A 22,858-nucleotide genomic window follows, 5' to 3' on the forward strand; every position below is an offset into this window, starting at 1 on the left:
CTCACTCAGAATGACGTTCTCTAATTCCATCCATTTACCAGCGAATGATAACATTTCATTCTTCTTCATGGCTGCATAAAATTCCATTGTGTAGAGATACCACATTTTCTTAATCCATTCATCAGTGCTGGGGCATCTTGGCCGTTTCCATAACTTGGCTATTGTGAATAGTGCTGCAATAAACATGGATGTGCAGGTGCCTCTGGAGTAACCTGTGTCACAGTCTTTTGGGTATATCCCAAGAGTGGTATTGCTGGATTAAATGGTAGATCAATGTTTAGCTTTTTAAGTAGCCTCCAAATTTTTTTCCAGAGTGGTTGTACTAGTTTACATTCCCACCAGCAGTGTAAGAGGGTTCCTTTTTAGGGGAAACCTTTCTTAAGGCCTAATGTTGCAACATGGTGGAGAGCAGGGAGGGTAATTTATGGAAGATAAGGCTCCAAGACTAACCAGAAAATAGCAGAAATATACAGCCTGCTCCTATAGCCAGAAGAGAGGTGTGGCATGCTCCCGCACAGAATGTAACTCCACCAATCACAGCCCAGCATGTGCACAGCTTCTGGTTCCACCAATCACAACCCTTACATGTGAACCAATCACAAGCCTCAAATAAACACCAATCACAAGACTGCACAGGTACTGCCTCCTTTCTTAAATCCCAAGCTCTTTCCTGAGTCACTAGGAGAGGTGTTCCTCCTCCCTGACCTTTTTGAGTACTTCTGTTACAGGGTCCAGAGCATCTGAGGATGGGGTCCCCTAGAGCAGCTGCAGGAGGGATCACTTGGAGGTCATGGCGCAGTCTGGACTGGTGTGCAGTCTGGAGCAGTAGAGGCAGGGGCAAAGCCTCCTGAAGCAGAAGTTTGGGGCTTCAGCAGCAACCATGTATGCGGTTTTTTTTGCTGCTGGAGTGTAATTACCTCGAGGGGTCCGTGAAATGAGATGCCATGATGACATCCAGCTGGTGGCTAAAAGAGAGACCGCTGAATGGACAGCTCCTTGCTCAAGACAGCCAGGCACAAAGAAGGGTCTGATAGCTGTCAATCAAAGGTTCAACTCACCAGCCCCAACAGTTTAGCTTATTAGAAGGAAAAGTAAACATTCAACAGCCTTCACAACAAACACCTATTATCAACACTGACATCCTTAACATTATTTAGCAGTGCTTAACTCCTAGGCAAATATCCTTAGGAAGAGTTGGGCTCCTCTGTCTCACTCTCACCCCACATAGGAAGGCAAAAATAGTACAGTTCTGGCACATTCTGCCCCAGACCCCTACAGGGCCATTCAGGGTTGGGGTAGGAGGCAGACTGTCATTGCCCCCCAAACACACACACACACACACACACACACACACACACACACACACACACACACATGCATTCAGCTGTGTGCAACTGAGACTCAGTCCATATGGGAGCAGATCTGTCCCAGAGCACTGGAGTAAAGGAGCCACACTTCAGAGTGACCAGAGGGCAGAGGGCAGCTGGCCCCAAGTGGAGCCCTGGTCCTGGCCTAGGGGATGATGGTGAAAGCAATGCAGGGTGACAGCACAACAGATGCTGTCCTGCTGGATCCCGCATGGACACCCACAGAGTGCAAGGGAGTAGCTGGGCTCCTGGACAGGAGGGGGTAGGCAAGGGAGTGGACCTAGCAAGCACCAGGAGGGAGATGGACCCCCACACACTGTGAGGTCATCTCCTTCCAGGTTGCCACCACTGCAATCCAAGACATAGCCTTGCCTGCTGCAGCACCAGCAGCAGCCCAGCAAGTCCTGGGGTGCCAGGGAAGAACCAGGGGCAGGCAACCAGGGCACAAATGCCCTGCCCCTTATGCCCAAAGCTGGGAGAAAGTGAGCAAAAATATGCTAGGTGGGTCAGGTGGAGCCCCCGCCTACCACTCAGTGCCCACTGCAGAATGCAGCACCTGACCTAGAGGGGCAGGAGGCTCCCCACCCCTGTGGTTTCCCTCAGAACCATGACTCTTTCCAGAGAACTGGGCATTTACTCCTCAGTGTCCAACACATTTCTGTCTCCTGAGCTGAGGGCAGGACAGGTGGCCTCAGACAGCCTATCTGGGAGGGAACAAAGTCACCCCTAGGCCCTGATGGTCCTGGCACCATCAGACTATGCTGGCTCAACTCCCACCCTGCCTGCCCCTGCCATTGCCTAGCAGTCCTTCTGGGTCTTCCAAAGTACCTGAATGAATGTCTCTCTGAGGAAGTCAGGCCTGGCAGAGTCCACGTCCCTCAGCCCTGCTACACAGGGACCAATGGCCCTGGGATTCCTTGGTCCAAGGATCAGAGTCCTGGTGGCTCTCCCCAAATTTCCCACAATGACAAGCCAGGCTAGTAGGTGCATGTGACTTCCCTGTGAGTGTGCATGGACCTCCAAGGGACTCCTGAAGACACACAGGCCTGCAAAGATGTCAAAGATATAGCCTGCACTCAGTCCAAAACCTCACTCCACACAGGGAACATTGGCTACAGCCACAGTAGATGTTTCAGGTGTCCCCAGGGAGACCACCAAGACCAGTTTTACATACTGCCTCCAGTACAGACATGGCATGACACCCCCACGGTTCAGGGGCAGCAGGACCTTGCAGAGCCAGGCCATCTCTCCATATGCATATATGTAGGCTGTTCACAGCCTCCTGACTCCCCTGGCAGGGCAACAGGAGAGGGTCCCAGGCTGTAGGACTGTCACCTGGGATTGAGTACCAGGTCAAGGTCACCCACCTCAGGGTGCCAGCTCCAAGCCTTACACAGGAACAAGGACACTGGCTCTGGGGGAGCCTTACAGGTTCACATGTGGTCCTCCTCCTGCCTCATTTCTCAGTCACAAAATAGCCAGCCCACTCTCCCTGAGTGGCTGCCAAAGGTGCAGAGATGGCACTACCAAGTGTCTGATCCCTTCTCAGGGCAGTGGGACCCCGAGTGGGCAGGCAGGATGGCCACCTAACTCACAGATGGCATCGAGCTGAGAGCTATGCAGGAGAGTCCTGGGGCAGACTGCAGAGAGGATAGGCCCTTGCCTAGAACATGCCTGTGTGTCCCCTGCAGAGGGGCCTCACCTGAGACCCCAACATCACTCAGTCGACTTCCCAAGAGCAGACAGAAAAGGGAACTTCCAGGGTTGCCGAGGCCTGGGAGTTCCCACCCCACTTTTAGCTGAGGGCACTGAGGCAGAGCTCCCTCCCCCAGGCACTATCACCTGAGCATAAAATAACGACAATGGTTACTAACGATTCATATCCTCTGGAAGCCTGTCCAGATGGCTGCAGATGAGGACAGCCATGCCAGCCACAGGCACCTAGAAGAGGACTTCAGATATCCCATCCCGGAAGGAGCCCCAACAAAGGAGCTGGCCCAAGTGGCAGGGATGAACAGGTTACCAGGGCCAGTGATAGGGGAAGGGACACTTGGGCTGTCCTCCCACCATGAACAGAGACTGTTGGTCACTTGCATGTCATTCAGCTGTCCCTTCCCTGTACTGGGGCACAGGGAGATTAGAAACAGCCTAAAGCCCACAAGAAGAAGACAGGGGACTGTGAGTCTCAACCAGACAGGGCTGGACCAAGCTAAAAGGTCAGGGGGAGCTAAGAGACCCCAAGCAGGGCTGAGCAGAAATCTTCCTGCAAACAACCAGGACAAGGATGTCACCCAGAGACAGCTAATGGCAGCCGGCTAAATTGTACAGCAGGCTGGCTGAACTCCACAGCTGAGCTGGCTTAAGCTGAACTAGGTTGAGATGGGCTGAGCTAAAATGACCTGAACAGGATGGAGTGGGGCTGAACTGAGCAGAGCCAAGCTGAGCTGGGTTGAGCTGGGCTGAGTTGGGTTGAACTGGACTGGGCTGGGCTAGGCTGAACTGAGCTGAGATGACCTGGGTTGGGTTGATCTGGACTGAGCTGAGCTGACCTGGGCTGGACTGGTCTGGACTGAACTCAGCTGAGCTGGGCTGGGCTAACCTGAGCTTGGCTGGGCTAAGCAGGGTTGATCTGGGTTGAACTGAGCTCGCCTGGGTTGGGTTGAGTTGAACTTGGTTGGGATGGGCTAGGGTGAGCTAGGCTGATTTGGGCTGAACTGGGCTGAGCTGGACTGGACTGAGCTGGACTAATCTGGACTGGGCTGAACTGAGCTGGGTTGAGCTGAGTTTGGCTGGGCTGCTTTGGGTTGGGTTGAACTGAATTGGGCTGGGCGGAGCTAGGCTGGGCTGAGCTGGGCTAAGCTAAGCTGGACTGGGATGGACTAAGTTAAACTGAGCTGATCTGGACTTGGCTGAACTGAGCTAGGATGGATTGAGCTGGGCTGGGCTGGGCTAGACCAGACTTGACTGGGCTGAGCTGGGCTGAACTGAGCTGAGCTGGACTGGATTGAGCTGGGCTGATCTGACTAGGCTGAGCTTGACTGGGTTGGACTGGGCTTGACTGGGCTGAGCTTTACTGGGCTGGCCTGGGCTGGGCTGGGCTGAGCTTGACTGGGCTAGGCTGGGCTGAGCTGACCTGGATTGAGCTGGGCCAGGTTGAGCTGGGCAGGGCTGGGTTGGACTGGACTGAGCTGGACTGGGTTGAGCTGGACTGATCTGGGCTGAGTTTAGCTGAACTGTGTTGGACTGGGCTGAGCTGAGCTTGGCTGGGTTGAGCTGGGTTGAGCTGAGCTTGGCTGAGTTGGGTTGGGGTGAAATTAATTGGGCTGGGCTGGGCTGGGCTGAGCTAGGCCCCTCAACGCCAATGGCTCCAGTACCACCTTCTTCATCTTCAGCCACCTGGAGGTCACCCGGGCAGACTGGATGCAGAACAACAAATTCACCTGCCGCGTGGTCCATGAGGCACTGCCTGAACCTAGGACCATTGAGAAAACAGTGTCCAAAAACACAGGTAAATGACATCTGCTTGCCTCCCTCCCTCCCAGGGCTTCATCCAGCTGGGGCAGGGAAAGAGGGCCAGCCAAACCTGTGTCCACTGTTGTAACGGCACCAGGAAGTCATTCCAATAAACTCTTGGTGTCTGCTTGGTGCCCTGGGCGCCTGTTCTTGAGGAGGGCTAGTTGCAGGAAGAGGAGTCTTGGCACAGAGCAAAGGACCCCCCAAGAGAGGGGGTGGCACACACCCAAGGGTGTGGCAGGAGAGAGGCCAGACTCATTCTTCTGCTTGTGTATTTGAAGGTACTTGTCAAATAGCGCATCACAGAGTGGCTCAGTACAGGGGCTCAGTTCAGGCATCCTGACCTTCCCTGTCCCCCATTGTGGATTCTGCCCTTCAAAGGGGTCCAAAGAGCCAAGCAAGGTCCTCAGGGGAGGGACCAAGCTGACCCAGCCAAGAAGGCCACAGCTCCCACCCCAGGTGTCCCTGGATACTCAGGCCCCTCCAGGTAGAGAAACAGCTCAAGGCAGAACCCTGCACAGGCACAGACAGGACTCCAGATGGCTCCTCTGCCTTCCCCTCCACTAGAAGGACATGGGGGCAAGTCCACCTACCCCATTCTCCTGACCACATGGTCACATCTGGTCTGGGTCTGCACTCTATCTTCCCGGGTCTTATCTGCCAGCCTCACTTCACCCAAGTTCATCCTGAGGGGTGGAACAGGAAGCCAGCCTCACTCGGTCAGTCACACCAAACTGTGTCATGTTCCCTGAGCACAGACAGGTGCACACTCGGGCCACAAAGTCACCCCAAATCTCAGGACAACTCCACCGGTGTCCGGAACCACAAGCTATGTAACTGGTAGCACCCCACTGGAGACACGCCTCACACATGCTCACATGTGGCCTGAGAAGAGCCCCCATCACTGCCTGCTAGCCAAGGCCCCTCCTGAACCCCTGCCTCAATACACCAAAGCCACTGGGTCAAAGGTAGAAACAGAGACCTTGCATCCCTGCTGGATCCCAGTGTCCCCATATGGCTACCTCCGGTAAACCCCAAGGACAGACAGATAGGGACAGACACAAAGATATATGCTGTGGGCTCCATAGTGCTCCCCTGCTCAACCACAGCCCAGAGCAGGCTGTGCATTCATCCCATGGTCTGGAGGATGGGGAATCAGAGCCAGGTCACCTAGGCCTCAGGTGCACATACTCGTTTAGCTCACACACCCCAGATGACATATGCAGAAAGCACACATGCACCCATCGCCTCCACCCAGCACCCAAGAGTGTGCAATCTCCTTGTTGGAGACACCTCAGAGACTCAGGCACAGCCCCAGAGCAGGAGCACCACCAGAGCTGCACTCAGGCCAAGCCCTAGCTGGGAAAGGCAGAGGGGAGGGCAGCACCTGAGCTGACAGATAAACAGCACAGAAACTGGTGGGAGTGTTGGGTCAAAGCTCCTGGAAAGAGGGGAGCAGGGTCTGCAGGTTCCTCTGGATGCCCACAGGCCTGGATGCAGAGTTCATGCAACTGGACCAGTCCCTTGGGTACCTATCCCCAAGATTCCTGGGAAAAAGCCTGCACACAGGTTCTGGGAGCTGGGATGCAAGCTCAGAGCCCTTCTCGAGGGCCTGGGGGCTTTCTCTGAGGAGGGATTTGTGGGGCCATGTGGAGGAGTCCAGCAGTCATGTGAAGGAGAGAAGCCATGTAAAGTAGTGGGAAAATACACCCCACCAGGCCAGGGTGGAGAAGAGACAATGAGAGGTCAGGATCAGGAGAGGGCAGAGGACTGGGACTGCTCCTTCCTCCCCCACCCCCGCCGCCACATGCCAGCTAACTTGGACCCCCAACCCTCCAAGGTGGTCAGGGGCTCAGAGCAGCCCCACAGGAGGCAGGGCAGAGAGCTATGCCACTCTGAGCCTCAGCAGGGCTGCCTGAGACCAGCGAGGGCTCCACCCTTCCCACACCGCTGGCCCCAAGGCTGGGGAGGGCTGACTGGTTGGTACCCCCAGAGCTGGACCTCCAGGACCTGTGCACAGAGGAGGCCGAGAGTGAGGAGCTGGACGGGCTGTGGACCAGCACCTGTATTTTCATCATCTTGTTTCTTCTCAGCGTGAGCTATGGTGCCACTGTCACCCTCCTCAAGGTGGGGCCGATCCCTCGGGAGGGATGGGAGAGGGGCAGCGAAACCGCAGAGCCACCCTCACACACACCTTCCCCCAGGTGAAGTGGGTCTTCTCAGCCCTACTGCAGAGCACGCCTCAAGCTCTCCACGACTATGCCAACGTCCTCCAGCCTCGGGCCTAGGCTGGACACCAGCACCCTTACAGCATCCTGAGCTTCCTGTTCTGCCCTGGGTAGCAGGTGGGAGCACACAGACCCCACACTCACACAGAGGCCAGAGTCAGGGGCCCAAAAACCAACACACCAGAATCCAGAAGGTTCGTGGCCACAGTGCAGGCTGCCCCGGCCCCCTGAGACAAGCCCCAGAATAGCATCTGTCCCCTCAACAGAGCGTCTGGGGCTACAGTGGTCTCACCCCAGGCCTGTGGGCATCAGAGTCACACCCATACTGACTGAACAACCACAAAAACACAATGAGAGCCCAGAGCCCATGGCCTGACCACTACCCAGAATCCAGAACCAAAACTGGCACGCATTCAGAGGCTGTCTGAATGAAGCCCCAGCCCTCACTCAGAGTCCAGCTCCTTCTGCCCCCACCTGCCCCCAAGCCTGGCCCAGCCTTTCCCTCCTGCTCCCCACCCCCAGCTCCTATTCCTACAGAATGAAGAGGCAGACAAACCCCCAGGGGTGAGACTATAGGACTGGTGGGGACTTCAAACCCCTGGGCTGGGTAAGCAGTCCCACAGCTAAAGACAGACTTCCCACAGGAACGGGGGCTGCCAGGCCCCAGCCCCAGGGCCTCATCAACCTCCATCCCTGCTCTGACAGTCCTGTCCCATCTCTGGGTTCTCAATAAAGGTCCTTTCCATATCCCCTCGTCTCCTGAGTGCTTTGGGGCAGTGACTAGGAGGGTGGAGGGAGGCAGGACCCCCCAAGGACATGGCTGAGGACCAGAGGGAAGACAGGGACAGGGGCCAAGCAGCTATCCACTGCAGGAGTTCCCTCAGCACCCAGAGTCTCCCAGAGTCTCCTACCTGTTCATCACACCTGCTGGCCTCCACTCACTCACCCACTGTGAGCAAAATCAAAGGGATCAATGCTGTGGCCACAGAAGCACCTCCGGACACCCAGCTGCAAGTCACCAAGAAGAGGCTGGTGTGTGGCTCCCAAGACCACAATCCATCCACCCACTGAGTGTAGACAGACAGGCTGATCCCCTGACCCCTGACCCCACCAGCCAACTTGGACGTCCTAGTGGGTTGAGCAGAGTCACATGAACAAACAAGACCTGTCTAGGGCTGGACACTGCCATCCTTAGGAAGAATCCTGATGGACTAGGAAGACAAAAGACACAGGTGTAGGGGGACGGCCAGCCTGGCGAGGACAGAGAGAAGCCTGAGGCTGTGCCACTCCTCGGCACAAAAAAAGACAGCTTTCCTGATTGAAGAGACCTGCTTACAGGGTCTCCACGAAGTCCAACAAAGTGAGGGACAATCCTTCAACCCACATGATGAAGGGCAGGGCTTCCTCATATACAAAGAGCACTGGGAACCAATGAAAAGAAAAGTAAACAACGGATCCTTCATGGAAAGGAACAACCCAATAATATGCGGGAAATGTCTCGATGATTAAAACAGTTACAGTGAGAAGACACTAGGGGTGGGCATAACCCTCTCTGGCCCTGGCTGAGAGCATGTGAATTCTTAAGACAATTTTGGGGGCCAGTTGGCCAAACACACTTGTTTATCACTCGTGGCAGCGGCCCCACAGGGAGGCCCACCTCAGGGATCCAAATCCAACATCACGTGGACTCTGACACAGAACTAGGACAGAACTAGGGTGGAAAAGAGCCTGCCAGAGCTGGGCCACAGTATCCAATCCCCTGCAGAGCTGAGCTCCTGAAGGCCTTGGGCAGCCAGGCATAGGCAGCAAAGGGGAGAGGCACTCCTCACTGGGGGCGAGGAACCAGGATTGGGCAATGGGCAGCTGTCCAGGGACATCGCAGTTGGTCTGAGTAGAGAAGAGGGGCCACCCAGGGCGCTGCCAAGGCCACAGCCCTGCCCAGCTCTTCTCCACTGACGTGGGCACTCACACTCAGGGACACACGGTTACACTCGCTCAACACAGAGACACCCGGACATACAGACACACATTTGTGAATGCACAGACCCCCAGTCTCACACACAGACACACACTGCGCACACACACAGAGACACACAAACTGCTCACTCTCTCACGTACTCAACACAACAGTCATGCGCACTCAGACACTCATGCACTGTCTTGGGAAGCCAGGCTCAGGACCCCGCCACCACCGCCAGAATCTCCCAAACCTCTGTCCCATTCCAGGCTGAGGCCTGGGCACCTTCCTCTGTCTTCCTGGGCCAGGAGCCCCAGAAGGCAGGTCTCAGTGTCCTCTCTGGTCAGTTCCCCATGAGACCCCCACCAACCCCAGAACATGGGCAGCAGGGGCTCTCTGCTCATTGGGCCCCTATGTGCCAGGCACCCTCACAGACCTGAAAGAAAGGTGAGAGGGTCACCCTGTCCAGAGTTCATGGAGGCATCCATGAGCCTACACTCAGAAAGCAGGATCGCTCCCTGCCCTCCCCCCTGATATGGCCTCCTAAGACCAAGAGGAGGCTTTCCCAGGCTCCTCTGCCCTTCCTCTGTACTTTCTTATCAGCCCACCAAAGGGGGCTGAATGAGGGCCCCCAAAAATGCAGCCATATCCTGGGATCAGTGAATGTGGACTTACTGGGGAGTTTTGCACTCAGCAGTGAGAGGACGGAGGCCAAGCCAGGAGAGATATAGGCCAAGAGCTGACTGCCCGTGTCTCCCAAAATTAAAATGTTGAAGCTGAAATCTGGCAGGGTCAAAGTGAAGTCACTATGTCAAACCCTCTTCGTTGGAGCCAAGAATCCCTCAAAGAAAGTCTCCTGTGCAGGCCTGCCTGACCAGAACTGTCACAAGAGCTCCAAAGCCTCTCACAAAGCCACCTCGGTCCTACAGAGAAAACACCTGTGAGGATGCTGGCCAGCAACTGCCTAGCCAATGCTTTGACTCCATGGAATTTTACCTGTAGCAAGTCCTTGTCTTCCGGGGCTCCCTCATGCACACAGCTTGCTGAGGCATCACATTAGCCCAGCAGAGCCCCTCTGACTGTCCTGAGAGGACCTCTTGTTACCTGGCTGGAAAAACCCTAAGTGAACCTCACCAGTGCCTTAATCTTGGGTTTCTGGCCTTCAGAACTGTGAAAGAGAACCATTTATTGGTTAAGTCACCCAGTCTGGGGTATTTTTATTATAGCAGCTAGAAATGACTAAGACATGCAGCCACAATGTTCCCCACTGTTCACAACTCCAAGCACCCCGGGGTGATGACGGGACCTCCACTGCTCCTCCAGCCAGGCTGGTGCATCTTCCCAGGTCCCAGGAGCCTTCTCCAGCTCCCACGTCCCCTGACCAGACCTGCAGCCAGGAGACCTCCAATCTACCCCATAATTCCCAGGACTCCGCTGCTGCAGCTGCTCCTCTGAAAAGTGCCCCAGCTTTAGCCAGGACCCTAGGAACAGCCAACTTCCCCAAACCCAGGATGCAACACCAGCCACAAGCTCCATCCATTGTGCCCTGGTTGGCTCACTGCCTCTCCTCCCAGTGCGGCCCTTCTCGGACAAGGACTGTCCAGTGCCTAAGTGCGGCTACAGAACCTGGCCGTGGCTGAAGAACTCTGATATAAACAAGGTCAGCTGGTCCTGTTGCCCAGACAGGGGCAACTGACCAAGGAATATCATCAGGACACAAGGAAGTCAGGGGCTTTCTACAGGTACAATTCCATGGCTGTGGAAGCAGTGGACAGCATGAGGTGTACACAGGAGCAGGCAAAGGATGAAGCTCAGCCCAGCAGCCTCTGAGGAGGCCTGCGGGGCAGAGGCCCCAGGGTAGAAAAGCCCTGGCAGGAGTTGGCCCAGGGCAGCAGGGGATGTGGGTAGTGGTGACACTGGGCTGACAGTCTGCAGGCCCAAGCCCCTACCCTAGGGTATGGGACCCTCAGTTTCTCATGGGGCTGGCCAAGGGTGTCGCCACAGCTCATGGCCAGGCTGGAATAGCTCCAGACCTACAAGACCCTCTCCCTACCCTGATGCCCACCTGTGATCCCACAGGTCTCCTAGAGACCTTCCTGGCTAGGGGTTCACTCTGGGCCAGCCTTGCCCCTTAGAGCCCCTGACCTGCCAGCGCTCAGACTTCCCATCCAGCCCCTGACTTGCCTCTCTCCCGCTCCATCTGTTTCAGTGTCTCTGAGCAGCTACCTATGTCTATGTCAGGCCCTTTCCCTGCATCTCAGCCCTCAGCCCAGCCCTGTGGCCAGCCATGTGGTGTCTTGGTTCCACCATGACCCATGGGGTCACACAACCCAGGCCACACACAGCTGCCCCCACCACAACCAGACCACAGACCAGACATGACATGGAGGCAAGCTGCGGCAAAGTGGAGGTGGAGCAGGAAGTGGGTGAGGGACCCCATCTGGGGGCCAAACACATCCATGCCACCCCTCCCCAGCCTGCTCTCTCCCCATCCAGCCTGACCCCATCCATGGCAATTGGTCCAGAGTGGGGCAGACGCTGCTGAGGGAGTACAGTCATCAAGGCGAGGCCGGGACCAGGCCTCTGTTGGACCTGCTCACCGTAGGGCCTCTGAGGCAGGTGGACATTCGCCATGAGGATGAGCCTGAATTGTGGGGCCACTTAGCCAAGGGAGGCCTGGCCCTCCCCAGTGGAGGACACACAACAGGTGCTGAACAGGTGGGTGCTGATGCTCTCTGGCCTCGTCTGCTCCTTGGTACACTGAGGAATCTCAGCAAGTCCAGTCCTGGACAATCTTGGGAGCACAGACTGGAGAATGACACCATAATCAGAACAGGAGATTGGAAGAGAGACCCCAGAGGGAGACCCCAGAGGGAGACCCCAGAGGCAGGATGGGAACAGGCGCAGGCACAAGCTACCATACTGTGGGCTGATATGCAGAGAAAACTGGGATAAAACAGAACTTTCTGTGAAGCAACAGGAAGGAAACATTTTGGGCTGAGGAGAGAAACAGGAGAAAGGGCAAGGGGCAGGATGGCGATGTGTGCTGAACTGAGCAGAGTTGGGTTGGGCTGGGCTGAGCTGAGCTGGGATAGGCTGGGCTGACTTGGCTGAGCTGGGCTGAGCTGGACTGGACTAGGCTGGACTGGACTGGGCTGGGCTGAGCTGAGCTGGGCTCTCTGGACTAAGCTGGACTATCTGGGCTAAGCTAGGCTGGGTCAGGCTGGGCTAAGCTAGGCTGTTTGGGCTAAATTGAGCTGAACTGGGATGAGCTAGACTGGGCTGGCTGTCTGGGCTGAGCTGAGTTGGGCTGTCTGGGCTAAACTGGGCTAAGCTGAGCTTTCTAAGTCAGAACTGGGTTGAGCTGGGTTGAGCTGGGTTGAGCTGGGCTGAGCTGAGCTGAGCTGGGCTCTCCAGGCTGAGCTGAGCTGTCTAGGCTAAGCTGTCTGACCTGAGCTGAGCTAAGCTGGACTTTCTGAGCTGAGCTAGGCTGAGCTGGGTTGGGCTGGGCTGAGTTGGCCTGAACTGAGCTGAGCTGGGCTGGGCTCTTTGGGCTAAGTTGTGCTGTCTGGGCTGAACCTGGCTGAGTCAGGCTGAGCTGGGCTGAGCTAGGATGAACTGGGCTCTCTGAGCCAAGCTGTGCTGTCTGGGCTGAACTGAGCTGAGCTAGGCTGAACTGGGCTGAGCTAGGCTGAACTGGGCTGAGTTGACTAAGCTGGACTGAACTGGGCTGAACTGGGCTGATCTAGGCCAAGCTAGACTGAACTAAGCTCTCTGAGCTGAGCTGGGCTGAACTGGGCTGAACTGGGCTGAGCTGGACTGAGCTGGGATAAACTATGCTCTCAAAGCTGAGCTGGGCTGAGCTAGGCTGAGCTGGGCTGAGCTGGGCTGAGCTGAGCTGAGCTGGGCTCTCTAAGCTGAAGTGAACTGAGCTAGGCTGAACTGGGCTGAGCTGAGCTGAGCTGCACTGAACTGGGCTGAGCTGGGCTAAACTAGGCTCTCTAACCTGAGCTGGGATGAACTAGCCTTAGCTAGGCTGAGCTGAGCTGAGCTAGGCTGAACTGGGCTAAACTGAGCTGAGCTAGGCTGAACTGGGCTGAACTGGGCTGAGATAGGCTGAGCTGGACTGAACTGGGCTGAGATAGGCTGAACTGGGCTGAACTGGGCTAAGCTAGACTGAGCTGGACTGAATTGGGCTGAGCTGGGCTGAGGTAGGCTGAGCTGAGCTGAGCTAGGCTGAACTGGGCTGAACTGGGCTGAGCTAGGCTGAGCTGGACTGAACTGGGCTGAGCTAGGCTGAGCTGGACTGAACTGGGCTGAGCTGGGCTGAGCTGAGCTGGGCTAGGCTAAGCTAGACTGAACTGGGCTCTCTGAGCTGAGCTGGGATGAGCTAGGATGAGCTAGGATGAGCTAGGCTAGGCTGGTCTGAGCTGGGCAGAGCTGGGCAGAGCTGAGCTGAGCTGGGTTTTCTGGGCTAAACTGGGCTTTCTAAGCTGAACTAGGCTGAGCTGGGTTGGGCTGGGCTGAGCTGGGCTCTCTGGGCTAAGCTGTGCTGTCTGGGCTGAACCTGGCTGAGTTATGCTGAGCTGGGCTGAACTAGACTGAACTGGGCTCTCTGAGCTGGGCTGACTGGACTGGGCTGGGCTGAGCTGAGCTGAGCAGGGTTCTCTGAGCCAAGTTGTGCTATCTAGGCTGAACTGAGCTGAACTAGACTGAACTGGGATGAACTGGGCTGAGCTGGGATGAGCTAGACTGAACTAAGCTCTCTGAGCTGAGCTGGGCTGAACTGGGCTGAACTGGGCTGAGCTGGACTGAGCTGGGCTAAACTAGGCTCTCTAAGCTGAGCTGGGCTGAGCTAGGCTGAGCTGGGCTGAGCTGGGCTGAACTGGGCTGAACTGAGCTGAGCTGAGCTGAGCTGGGCTCTCTAAACTGAACTGAGCTGAGCTAGGCTAAACTGGGCTGAGCTGAGCAGAGCTGCACTGAACTGGGCTGAGCTGGGCTAAACTAGGCTCTCTAACCTGAGCTGGGATGAACTAGGCTGAGCTAGACTGAGCTGAGCTGAGCTAGGCTGAACTGGGCTGAACTGGGCTGAGCTAGGCTGAACTGGGCTGAGTTGACTAAGCTGGACTGAACTGGGCTGAGCTGGGCTGATCTAGGCCAAGCTAGACTGAACTAAGCTCTCTGAGCTGAGCTGGGCTGAACTGGGCTGAACTGGGCTGAGCTGGACTGAGCTGGGATAAACTATGCTCTCAAAGCTGAGCTGGGCTGAGCTAGGCTGAGCTGGGCTGAGCTGGGCTGAGCTGAGCTGAGCTGAGCTGAGCTGGGCTCTCTAAGCTGAAGTGAACTGAGCTAGGCTGAACTGGGCTGAGCTGAGCTGAGCTGCACTGAACTGGGCTGAGCTGGGCTAAACTAGGCTCTCTAACCTGAGCTGGGATGAACTAGGCTTAGCTAGGCTGAGCTGAGCTGAACTGGGCTGAACTGGGCTGAGCTAGGCTGAACTGGGCTGAGTTGACTGAGCTGGACTGAACTGGGCTGAGCTGGGCTGATCTAGGCCAAGCTAGACTGAATTGGGCTCTCTGAGCTGAGCTGGGATGAGCTAGGATGAGCTGGGCTGGGCTGGGATGAGCTGGGCAGAGCTGAGCTGAGCTGAGCTGAACTGGGCTGAACTGGGCTGAGCTGGGCAAAACTAGGCTCTCTAAGCTGAGCTGGGATGAGCTAGGATGAGCTGAGCTGAGCTGGGCTGAACTGGACTGAGCTGGGCAGGGCTATTTCAGCTGAGCTGGGTTATCTGGACTGAGCTGTGCTGTTTGGGCTGAGCTGAACTAGGCTGCTTGGGCTGGGCTAGACTGACCTGGGTTCTCTGGACTGAGCTGGGCTATTTGGGCTGAGCTGAGCTGGACTCTCTGGGCTGAACTGGCCTGTCTGGGCTGGGCTGGGCTGAGATGGGCTCCCTGGGTTGAACTGGGCAGAGCTGAGTTGGGCTGAGTTGGGCTGAGCAGAGCTGAGCAGAACTGGGCTGTCTGGTCAGTTGGGCTGAGCTGGGCTAGGCAGGGCTGTCCTGTCTGTTTGGGCTGAACTGAGCTGGGCAGGGCTATCTCAGCTGAGCTGGGTTATCTGGACTGAGTTGTGCTGTTTCGACTAAGCTGAGCTGGGCTCTCTGAGCTAAGCTTAGCTGGACTGAGCTGGGCTGTCTGAACTGTCTAGATTGAGGGGTTTCACTTGCCTGCACTGAGCTGCACTGGGCTGAGCTGATTAGGAACCTCTGGGCTCAGTGTGAATCAATAAGAGTCCCCTTGATACAGCTGGAAGCCCCTGTTTCTATTAGACACATGGGACCATGAAGCTCAATATGATCCCAGATGTTCTCCTCTCCTTCCCATTACCCTGATGGAAATTCAGGTGTGCCTGTGGCTAGTGCACACCCAGTGTTCTGGCCCTGCCCAGGCAGCAGCACTGCTCTGGATTTGCTTGGTCTTGAGACCTTTGTACATCAATGGGGTCTACTGCTGCTTCTTGGGGGCTGAAGTAGGGTCCATGGGTGATGGACCTTAGGCCCTGACAGGCCAAGTGTGAAGAGGGACCCAGGCAGGATGGTCCCTCCTTCCTAATGTGACCTTCAGCCAGTCCTGACCTGCCCACCTCACCCCATGCAGGCTGAACTCAAGCCCAGGCAGCTCTGTCCCTGCCCTTGCCCACCACTCATGATCACCCAAACCCTGGAGCTGTGCCCACTGCCCACAGGGGAGTGAGGCTTGGGGAGCTAGGGCATGAGCTACCCAGAGCAAGGCCATTATTCAGTAAGCACCACTGTGAGAAGACCTCTCTGTGAGGGTCCTGTGGGAAGTGCCTGTCGGGGCAAGGACTGTCTTCAGGTCAGGATCAGAAGCAGCGTAGCAAGAACCAGTTGACTGGCTCCAATGCCAGGCTCATGACCCAGGAGTTGTGTGCCACTGGGTGGTCCCTAGCCCTCTGTGGGCCAGGTTCCTCCAGTGCAAAGGAAGGGCAGACATGGTCCTGTCCTCAGGGGCTAATCAGAGTGGGCAGTGTAGGAGTCCACCATCTCATGACACATCCTGTGTTCCAGTGCCCCTGACCTCACCCACCATCTTCCCACTGAGCCTTGCAAAGGCCGAGTCAGAAGATGAAGTGATTGTCGGCTGCCTGATTCGGGATTTCTTCCCCTCCGGACCTGTGAATGTGACCTGGAGCAAGAGTGGGGATCCTGTGGTCCTCAGAAACTTCCCGCCTGTCCTGGCCACAGAGGGCCTGTACATCATGAGCAGCCAACTGACCCTGCCTGCTGACCAGTGCCCAGATGACACGTCCCTGACATGCTACGTGCAGCATGACTCTAGCCCCACCCAGGATGTGGCTGTACCTTGCAAAGGTCAGAGGGTAGGCTGGGGGTGGGGCCTGTCCTGCCCTGACTAGGTGCCTGGACTCATGTTCCCAACAGACACCCCCCCACAATGGGACCCCATGAACCACCAGAGTGGACTGCCTGGCTGGGCCTCAACAGTGGCCAGAGACAGACAAATAAGGGCTGAGGCCCAGGGAGAGGGGCAGGTCAGGGGGCAGGAAGGGTATGCTAACCTGCCAGGGCTTCTCTCTAATTATAGATCCAAAAGACTGTCTAAATGACACAAATTGCCAACCCAGCCTGTCACTGCAACGGCCAGACCTCGAAGACCTGCTCCTGCGCCCAGATGATGCCAGCCTCACATGCACACTGAGTGGCCTGAAGAACCCTAGAGGAGCCACCTTCAACTGGCAGCCCTTGGGAGGGAAGGACCGCAAACCGAAGAGACCTAAGCGTGACTCCTGTGGCTGTTATAGTGTGTCCAGTGTCCTGCCCGGTTGCGCTGAGCTCTGGAAAAGAGGGGAGACCTTCACGTGCACAGTCAGCCACCCTGAGCTAGAGGAGCCAAAAACTGCCACCATTGCCAAGGCCACAGGTGGGCCCAGTCCCACCCACGGGGTACTAAAGGCACTGTGCAGTTTTCATGTCTGCCTCCTCCCTACAGTGCCTGCACTCAGCTATTCCCACCCCCATTTTACAGAGGGAAACTGAAGCTGGATGAGGGGACTCAGGACATGCCTGGGTTGCCCATCAGGGTAGGGACCCTTTCCTCCTCTGCTTAGACCCCTAACCTAGCTCTCTACCCTCTCCAGAGAACACCTTCCGGCCTCAGGTCCACCTGCTGCCGCCGCCACCGGAGGAGCTGCCCCTGAATGAGCTGGTGTCGCTGACATGCCTGGTACGGGGATTCAACCCTCCAGAGGTGCTGGTGCGCTGGCTGCAGGGGACCGAGAAGGTGCCCCCCAACGACTATGTGGTGTGGGGACCCCTGAGGGAGCCAAATGAGGGCGCCATCACCTACGTGGCAACCAGCATACTGCGTGTGAAGACCGCAGACTGGAAGAAGGGTGAAAACTTCTCCTGCATAGTGATCCACGAGACCCTGCCCACTGGCTTAATCCAGAAAACCATTGACCGCCATTCGGGTAAACCCAACAACCTCAACGTGTCTGTAATCTTGTCGGAGGCAGACGGCACCTGCTACTGAGCGGCTCTGCCTGCCCCCATCCCTTGAATAAACTCCATACTCGTCCAAAGCAGCCCTATATGTCCATCTGGCACCCATTCGTCATTCTCAGGGTCTGCTGCATACAAGGAGGGACAGGGCCTAGGAGGAAGGAGCAACTGCTGCCTGAGCCTCTGGCACCACAGAAAGCCTTCACCCCTGGAGTCCATGTGTGTGTGAGTGTGTGCCTGTGTGTGTGTGTGTGCCAGTAGATGGAGACAGTGCCTGAGTGTGTGTCTAGTGTGTCTATGTGTGTGCATTTGACTGAGTGAGTGTGCATTGTACAGGAGGTGAGGCCTAGCTGGGTGTGAAATCTGAAGTCAGCAAAGTCTAGCCAAGGCAGACATAGCACAGGAGGGGGAAGATCCAAGAACATTGGGGCCATCAAAAATTTCTGGGTGGTCAGGCAACATGGTTGTTTGTATCTTAGACTGTCACCTCTGGCTGCAAGGGCAAGAGAGGAGTAGTCAGCCAGAATGAGGCTGGAACCATTTAGGAGGGAATGCAAGGGAAAGAAGGGCTGGATTCCAGGGGCACCAGGAGGAAGGCAGGTCCCACCCACCCTCAGTGGATCAACCTTGGGTGTAACAAGACACAGTAGCACAGAACAATTACTGACTCGTGCAGAAAGGGGCTACCACATGGGCACAGCCTGCCTGGCACCATGATGCTCTGTACACATGCACGTGGGCACACATGCATACATGTTCATATTCCCAAGCTCACATCTGCGCTCTGCAGGTGCAGGAAGTTCCTAACCCATACCCAGCTCCAAGAAGGCAACTGGAGTCCCCACCCAAGCCCCCACTGGGGGTCCCCAGGCCCAGTCCAGCTACTCCAGGTACTTCCTGGCTTCCCTCTGTGTTCACCTATGCTCAGCTCAGAAACAAATCCACACACGCCTCCCAGGCTGCTCTCATGCCCTGCCTAGCTCCCAGATGCAAATCTCCCTTACTTCCCTGAGCCCAAGTATGACCAAACCATAGAAAGGGAATGGGCAAGGCTTGGGAGGGGTCAGAAGCAAGAGAACTCTCCTACCTAGGCCACTCTTCAAGCTTCTCCTGTGCATGGGCCCCCAAGAGCACAAAGAGAACAGTTCCACAACCTCTGTGGGGACACCTGGCACCAGCATGCCCACAAGGGGGCAGTGGGCACTGGTCTTGTCTCAGATGCCTTCAGAGCCTGGGGGGGCGGGTAGTCTGGCCTCCAGCAGGCTCCTTCTGCCCTCAGGGCCAAGGGGAAGTCAAAGGCCAACATGCCCCAGACACTGCTCTCCCTCTTGAGAGTACTGTCACCGGGGGGAACAGGGAGAACAACAGGCCAACTGGGGAAATCCTGCCCCAGAGAAGTGCCCCAGACACCTCATGGGGCCCAGAACCAGCCCCAGAGGAGGGGCCTTCTAGAGAGGGGAAAGGAGGAATCAAGCAATGAAGGGTTGAACCAGCGGATGAATAGCAAGTAGATAAGCAGATGAATCATGGAACATATAATGAATAGATGGGTGGTGAGTGGGTGGATGGGTGGGTAGGTAGATGGGTGAATAACCAGAGGATGGATGAATGGATGATAAATTAATAGATAGATGGGAGGATGGGAAGATGGATCAGTGATGGAAGAGGGATGGATAGGTAGACAGTTGAGTGGGAGACAGATGGAAGAATTGATGGATGGAAGGACAGATGGATGTATGGAAGGATAGAATGACAGGTTTATAGATAGATAGGTTTATAGATGGATGGATAAGTGGGTGGAGGATGGTTGGGTGGATGGATAGATGATAGCTTTATAATGGATGGATAGATGGATAGGTGGGTGGAAGATAGGTAGGTGGATAGCTGGGCAGGTAATGGATGGATGGAGAAATGGATGGACGGATGGATGATAACTGACTGGATAAATAGTAAAGTTGAAGAAGGGATGGACAGATGGATGACAGCTTTATGAATGTATGAAAAGATGGGTAAAAGGACAGATGAACAATTGGATATATCAGAATATGACAAGCAGGTCCAACTTCCATTTCATATGAAAGGTCTACACCCTGAGACCCTGAAGATAGCAGTGCTGTCCATGCTGGTGGCCTTTGCCTGACCCTTGCGGGTGACTCATTGCCACATTTCTTGGGAATGCAACAGAGTCTTCTGATCACACCTATCCATCCCTCGTCATGCCAACCTCAGATCCAGAACTCTGTATCTATGTCTTGAAGGTGTGTCTGGTCCTGTCTGGCCCCAATACCCAGGCCAAGGCCAGTCCAAGTATCTAGCTAGGGCTGAGACCCAAGAGGCCTTGGTTTCCAACTCTTCTTGGAGCTGCAAAGATAGTGTCTACCCTCCTGCCATGCCATGTCTCTTATCAAGGTCCCCTGAGAGAGATGGGTCCTGTAGGCCTCCCAAGAGCTACAGAGGCCCAACCCTTTACCTGGAGCTGCCTTCTAGTCCTCCCTGAGCAAGGGAGGATCTGAGATAGGGAACCTCCACTGCCACTGTGTCCAGGCCCCAAGGAAACTAGGAAGGGGAAATGTAGGTCCAGAACACCACCCACACAATCTAGGTCTGGCAGGCCCTCTTTGTCTTACAGAATGTCAAGAGATGCTGCCCTGGGTGGTGCTGGACCAGCCACAAGAGAGCCTGGAGGAGGAGGCCCCTGGTGCCAGCCTGTGGCCCACCACCATCACTTTCCTCACCCTCTTACTGCTGAGCCTGTTCTACAGCACAGCACTCACTGTGACAACTGTGAGAGGCCCAACTGGCAGCAAAGGGGACCCCCAGTACTGAGTAGAAGCCTACGAGGCACAGGTGGGGATCTGGAGGAAGACAGTGGGCAGCAAGAGGGAAATGGGGGACTAAAGTGACCATGGAGTGCTCAACTCTAAAGAGAGAATTGCCTGCCCCTCCACATGGAGCTCTGCTACCCAGGGAGCACGTGACACTGAGGACACAGAAATCTGGGGTCAAGCAGGAGCTTCCCATGGACACAGTAACTTCGGGATTCAACCCAGTCTCCCAGAAGCCAGGCAGGGCTGAGACAGGAAAGGGCACTGGCAAGGATGCTGCCCGTCCTCAGGAGCCCCTCTGCCCCTGGCCCCTCTTGTCTTTTCAGGGAGGAAGACTGGAGGAGCCTCTCTCCATGTCAGAGCTGAGCCCTGTGTGACGACCACCTCACCCCACTCACATGCCTTCCTGTGAAATAAATTTCTTCCAGAAGCATACTTTCTCAGACTCTCAGAGGCAAATGTTCTCAGATGGGGGGAGGGATTGAAGGGAGAGGATAGTGACACCATAGTGGAGCATGCCTACATCACAGAACATCTGGGTGTCCCTTGTCTCGTGTCCAAGATATGACCTGGTCCTGCAGAGGGTTAAGGGCCAAAATTGAATTCTGGCTTCACCAAGAGAGGATATCCAGGAAAACTCTTCCTCAGAGCAGTGGCCAGCTCCCAAAACCTGATCACTGAGCCCTATCCTTGTCACTGGACACTGACTCTGAGGATGGCTCCTGAATACTAAGCCCTAGTCCTGAGCCTGGGACCTAAGCACTGAAGCTGGATCCTGATCACTAAGCCCTGGTTCTTATCACAAATCCCTTCCATGATCACTGAGACCTAGTCCTAATAACTGGGCAGTGGTACAGGTCACTGATTTCTGGTCCTGAACAATGAGCCTGGGACCTAAGCACTGAGGCTGGATCCTGATCACAGGATCCTGAGCCCTGGTCCTTACCACCAGAATCTGGTCCCAATCACTGGTCCTTGGTCCCAATCACCAAGTGCTAGCCCTGATCACTGAGTCTTGTTCCCAATCACTTATCCCTAGTCCTGATCACTGGACCCTGGTCATGATCTTAGAGTCTTCTTACTAATCATGGAGCCTTGATCCTCATCACTGAATCCTGGATCAGATAACAGAGCCCTGCTCCTAACCATTGGACCCTGATTCTGATTAATAAATCATGGTTGTGTTCACTGAGTCTTAGTCCTTTTAACTAGGACCTAGTGCAGATCACTAAGCCCTGGTCTTCAACAATGAGCCTTGGCCCTGAGCACTGAGCAATGGTGCTGATCACTGGCCCTAATCCTAATGCCTGAGTCCTGGCCCTGATCACTAAGCCCTAATCCTTATCAAAAAGATCTGATCCTCATCACGTGAGTCACTGGGCCTGGGCCTGAACACTGTTCAGGTCACTGGGCTCTGATCCTGAACACTGGACCTTGGTCTCATACCTGAATCTTGCTCCCGATCTCTGGCACTAGATCAGTGGGTGCTGGTCCTGATCACTAAATTCTGGCCCTAACCACAAGGCCCTGGACCAGAATACCAGATCCTAGACTAATCTCTGAACTCTGGGCCTCGATATTGAGCCGAGATCCTGGGTCACTGAGACTGATCATAATCTCTGGCTCCAGTCCTCACCTCATATCCAGTTATTTGAGGTTAAGTCTGCATTGCTCTGTCTGACCCACTGAGTGCTGTTTCTATGTCCGGAGCCTCAGTCTCGTTGGGAAAGGCCGTGCAGGGTTGGAGGGAAGCTTCCAATGGACACAAGAAACTGTCTATGCACTATAGGAGAACAATGGCCCTTTGCTCACACATCCTCCCAAAACCAGAGTGGGTGTGGGGACACCAAGTGACCCAGACCTGTGGGACCTGGAGTCTCTGTCCATGCAAGGTCCCCAGGTCAGGGGTCACCACTGTGAAGAGGGGTTGCAGTATGGGAGAGAAGCAGGGTGGCGGTATCTTGTTTGTGTGCTATTGTTTTTCTCTTTCTTCTGAAACCTCCAGTGTCTATCACCTGCCGAAAGATCTAAAATTGCCCTGAGAGTGGCTGAGTCATTCTGAGCAGAGCCTAGCCCAGGTATCCCAAAAGAGAGCTGTTGTTCTGAGAATCACACCACAAACCGAGAACTGACCAGGTGGGGTTGCAGGCCTGTGTAGGGGCTGGAACCAAGGAGAGCCCTGCAGGGTCAGTAAGGTCCCCAAAGTTTGAGAAGTCCCCACCCCGAGTAACCCAAGGTCAGCCACCACCAGGCCTTAGTAAGACCAAGTTCAGCTAGGATTGGGAAAAAAAAATCAACCAAAACCATCTCTGGCCTGCCCAGGGTCATCCAGAGTCAAGCAAGGATGCTTGACCAGCCAAGGTCAACCAAGATCAGACAGGGGTCAGCCAAGGTTAACCGGGTTATCCAAGGTCAAAAAGAATCAGCCAGAA

General features: G+C 55.5%; 1 gene segment (V, D, J or C); it reads left to right on the plus strand.

The window, feature by feature from the left end:
- The first annotated feature begins 7,924 nt into the window (after positions 1-7,924).
- LOC109683544 (Ig alpha chain C region-like) lies at positions 7,925-17,682 on the plus strand. The segment is given in 9 exon segments: positions 7,925-8,140; positions 9,335-9,407; positions 9,488-9,512; positions 10,411-10,523; positions 10,640-10,725; positions 11,562-11,772; positions 16,150-16,452; positions 16,685-17,020; positions 17,238-17,682. Coding segments are annotated over 9 exon segments (1,758 nt in total).
- The last annotated feature ends 5,176 nt before the right edge of the window (positions 17,683-22,858 follow it).

The sequence above is a fragment of the Castor canadensis genome, chromosome 3 (assembly GCF_047511655.1).
Source record: "Castor canadensis chromosome 3, mCasCan1.hap1v2, whole genome shotgun sequence".
Taxonomy (NCBI): domain Eukaryota; kingdom Metazoa; phylum Chordata; class Mammalia; order Rodentia; family Castoridae; genus Castor; species Castor canadensis.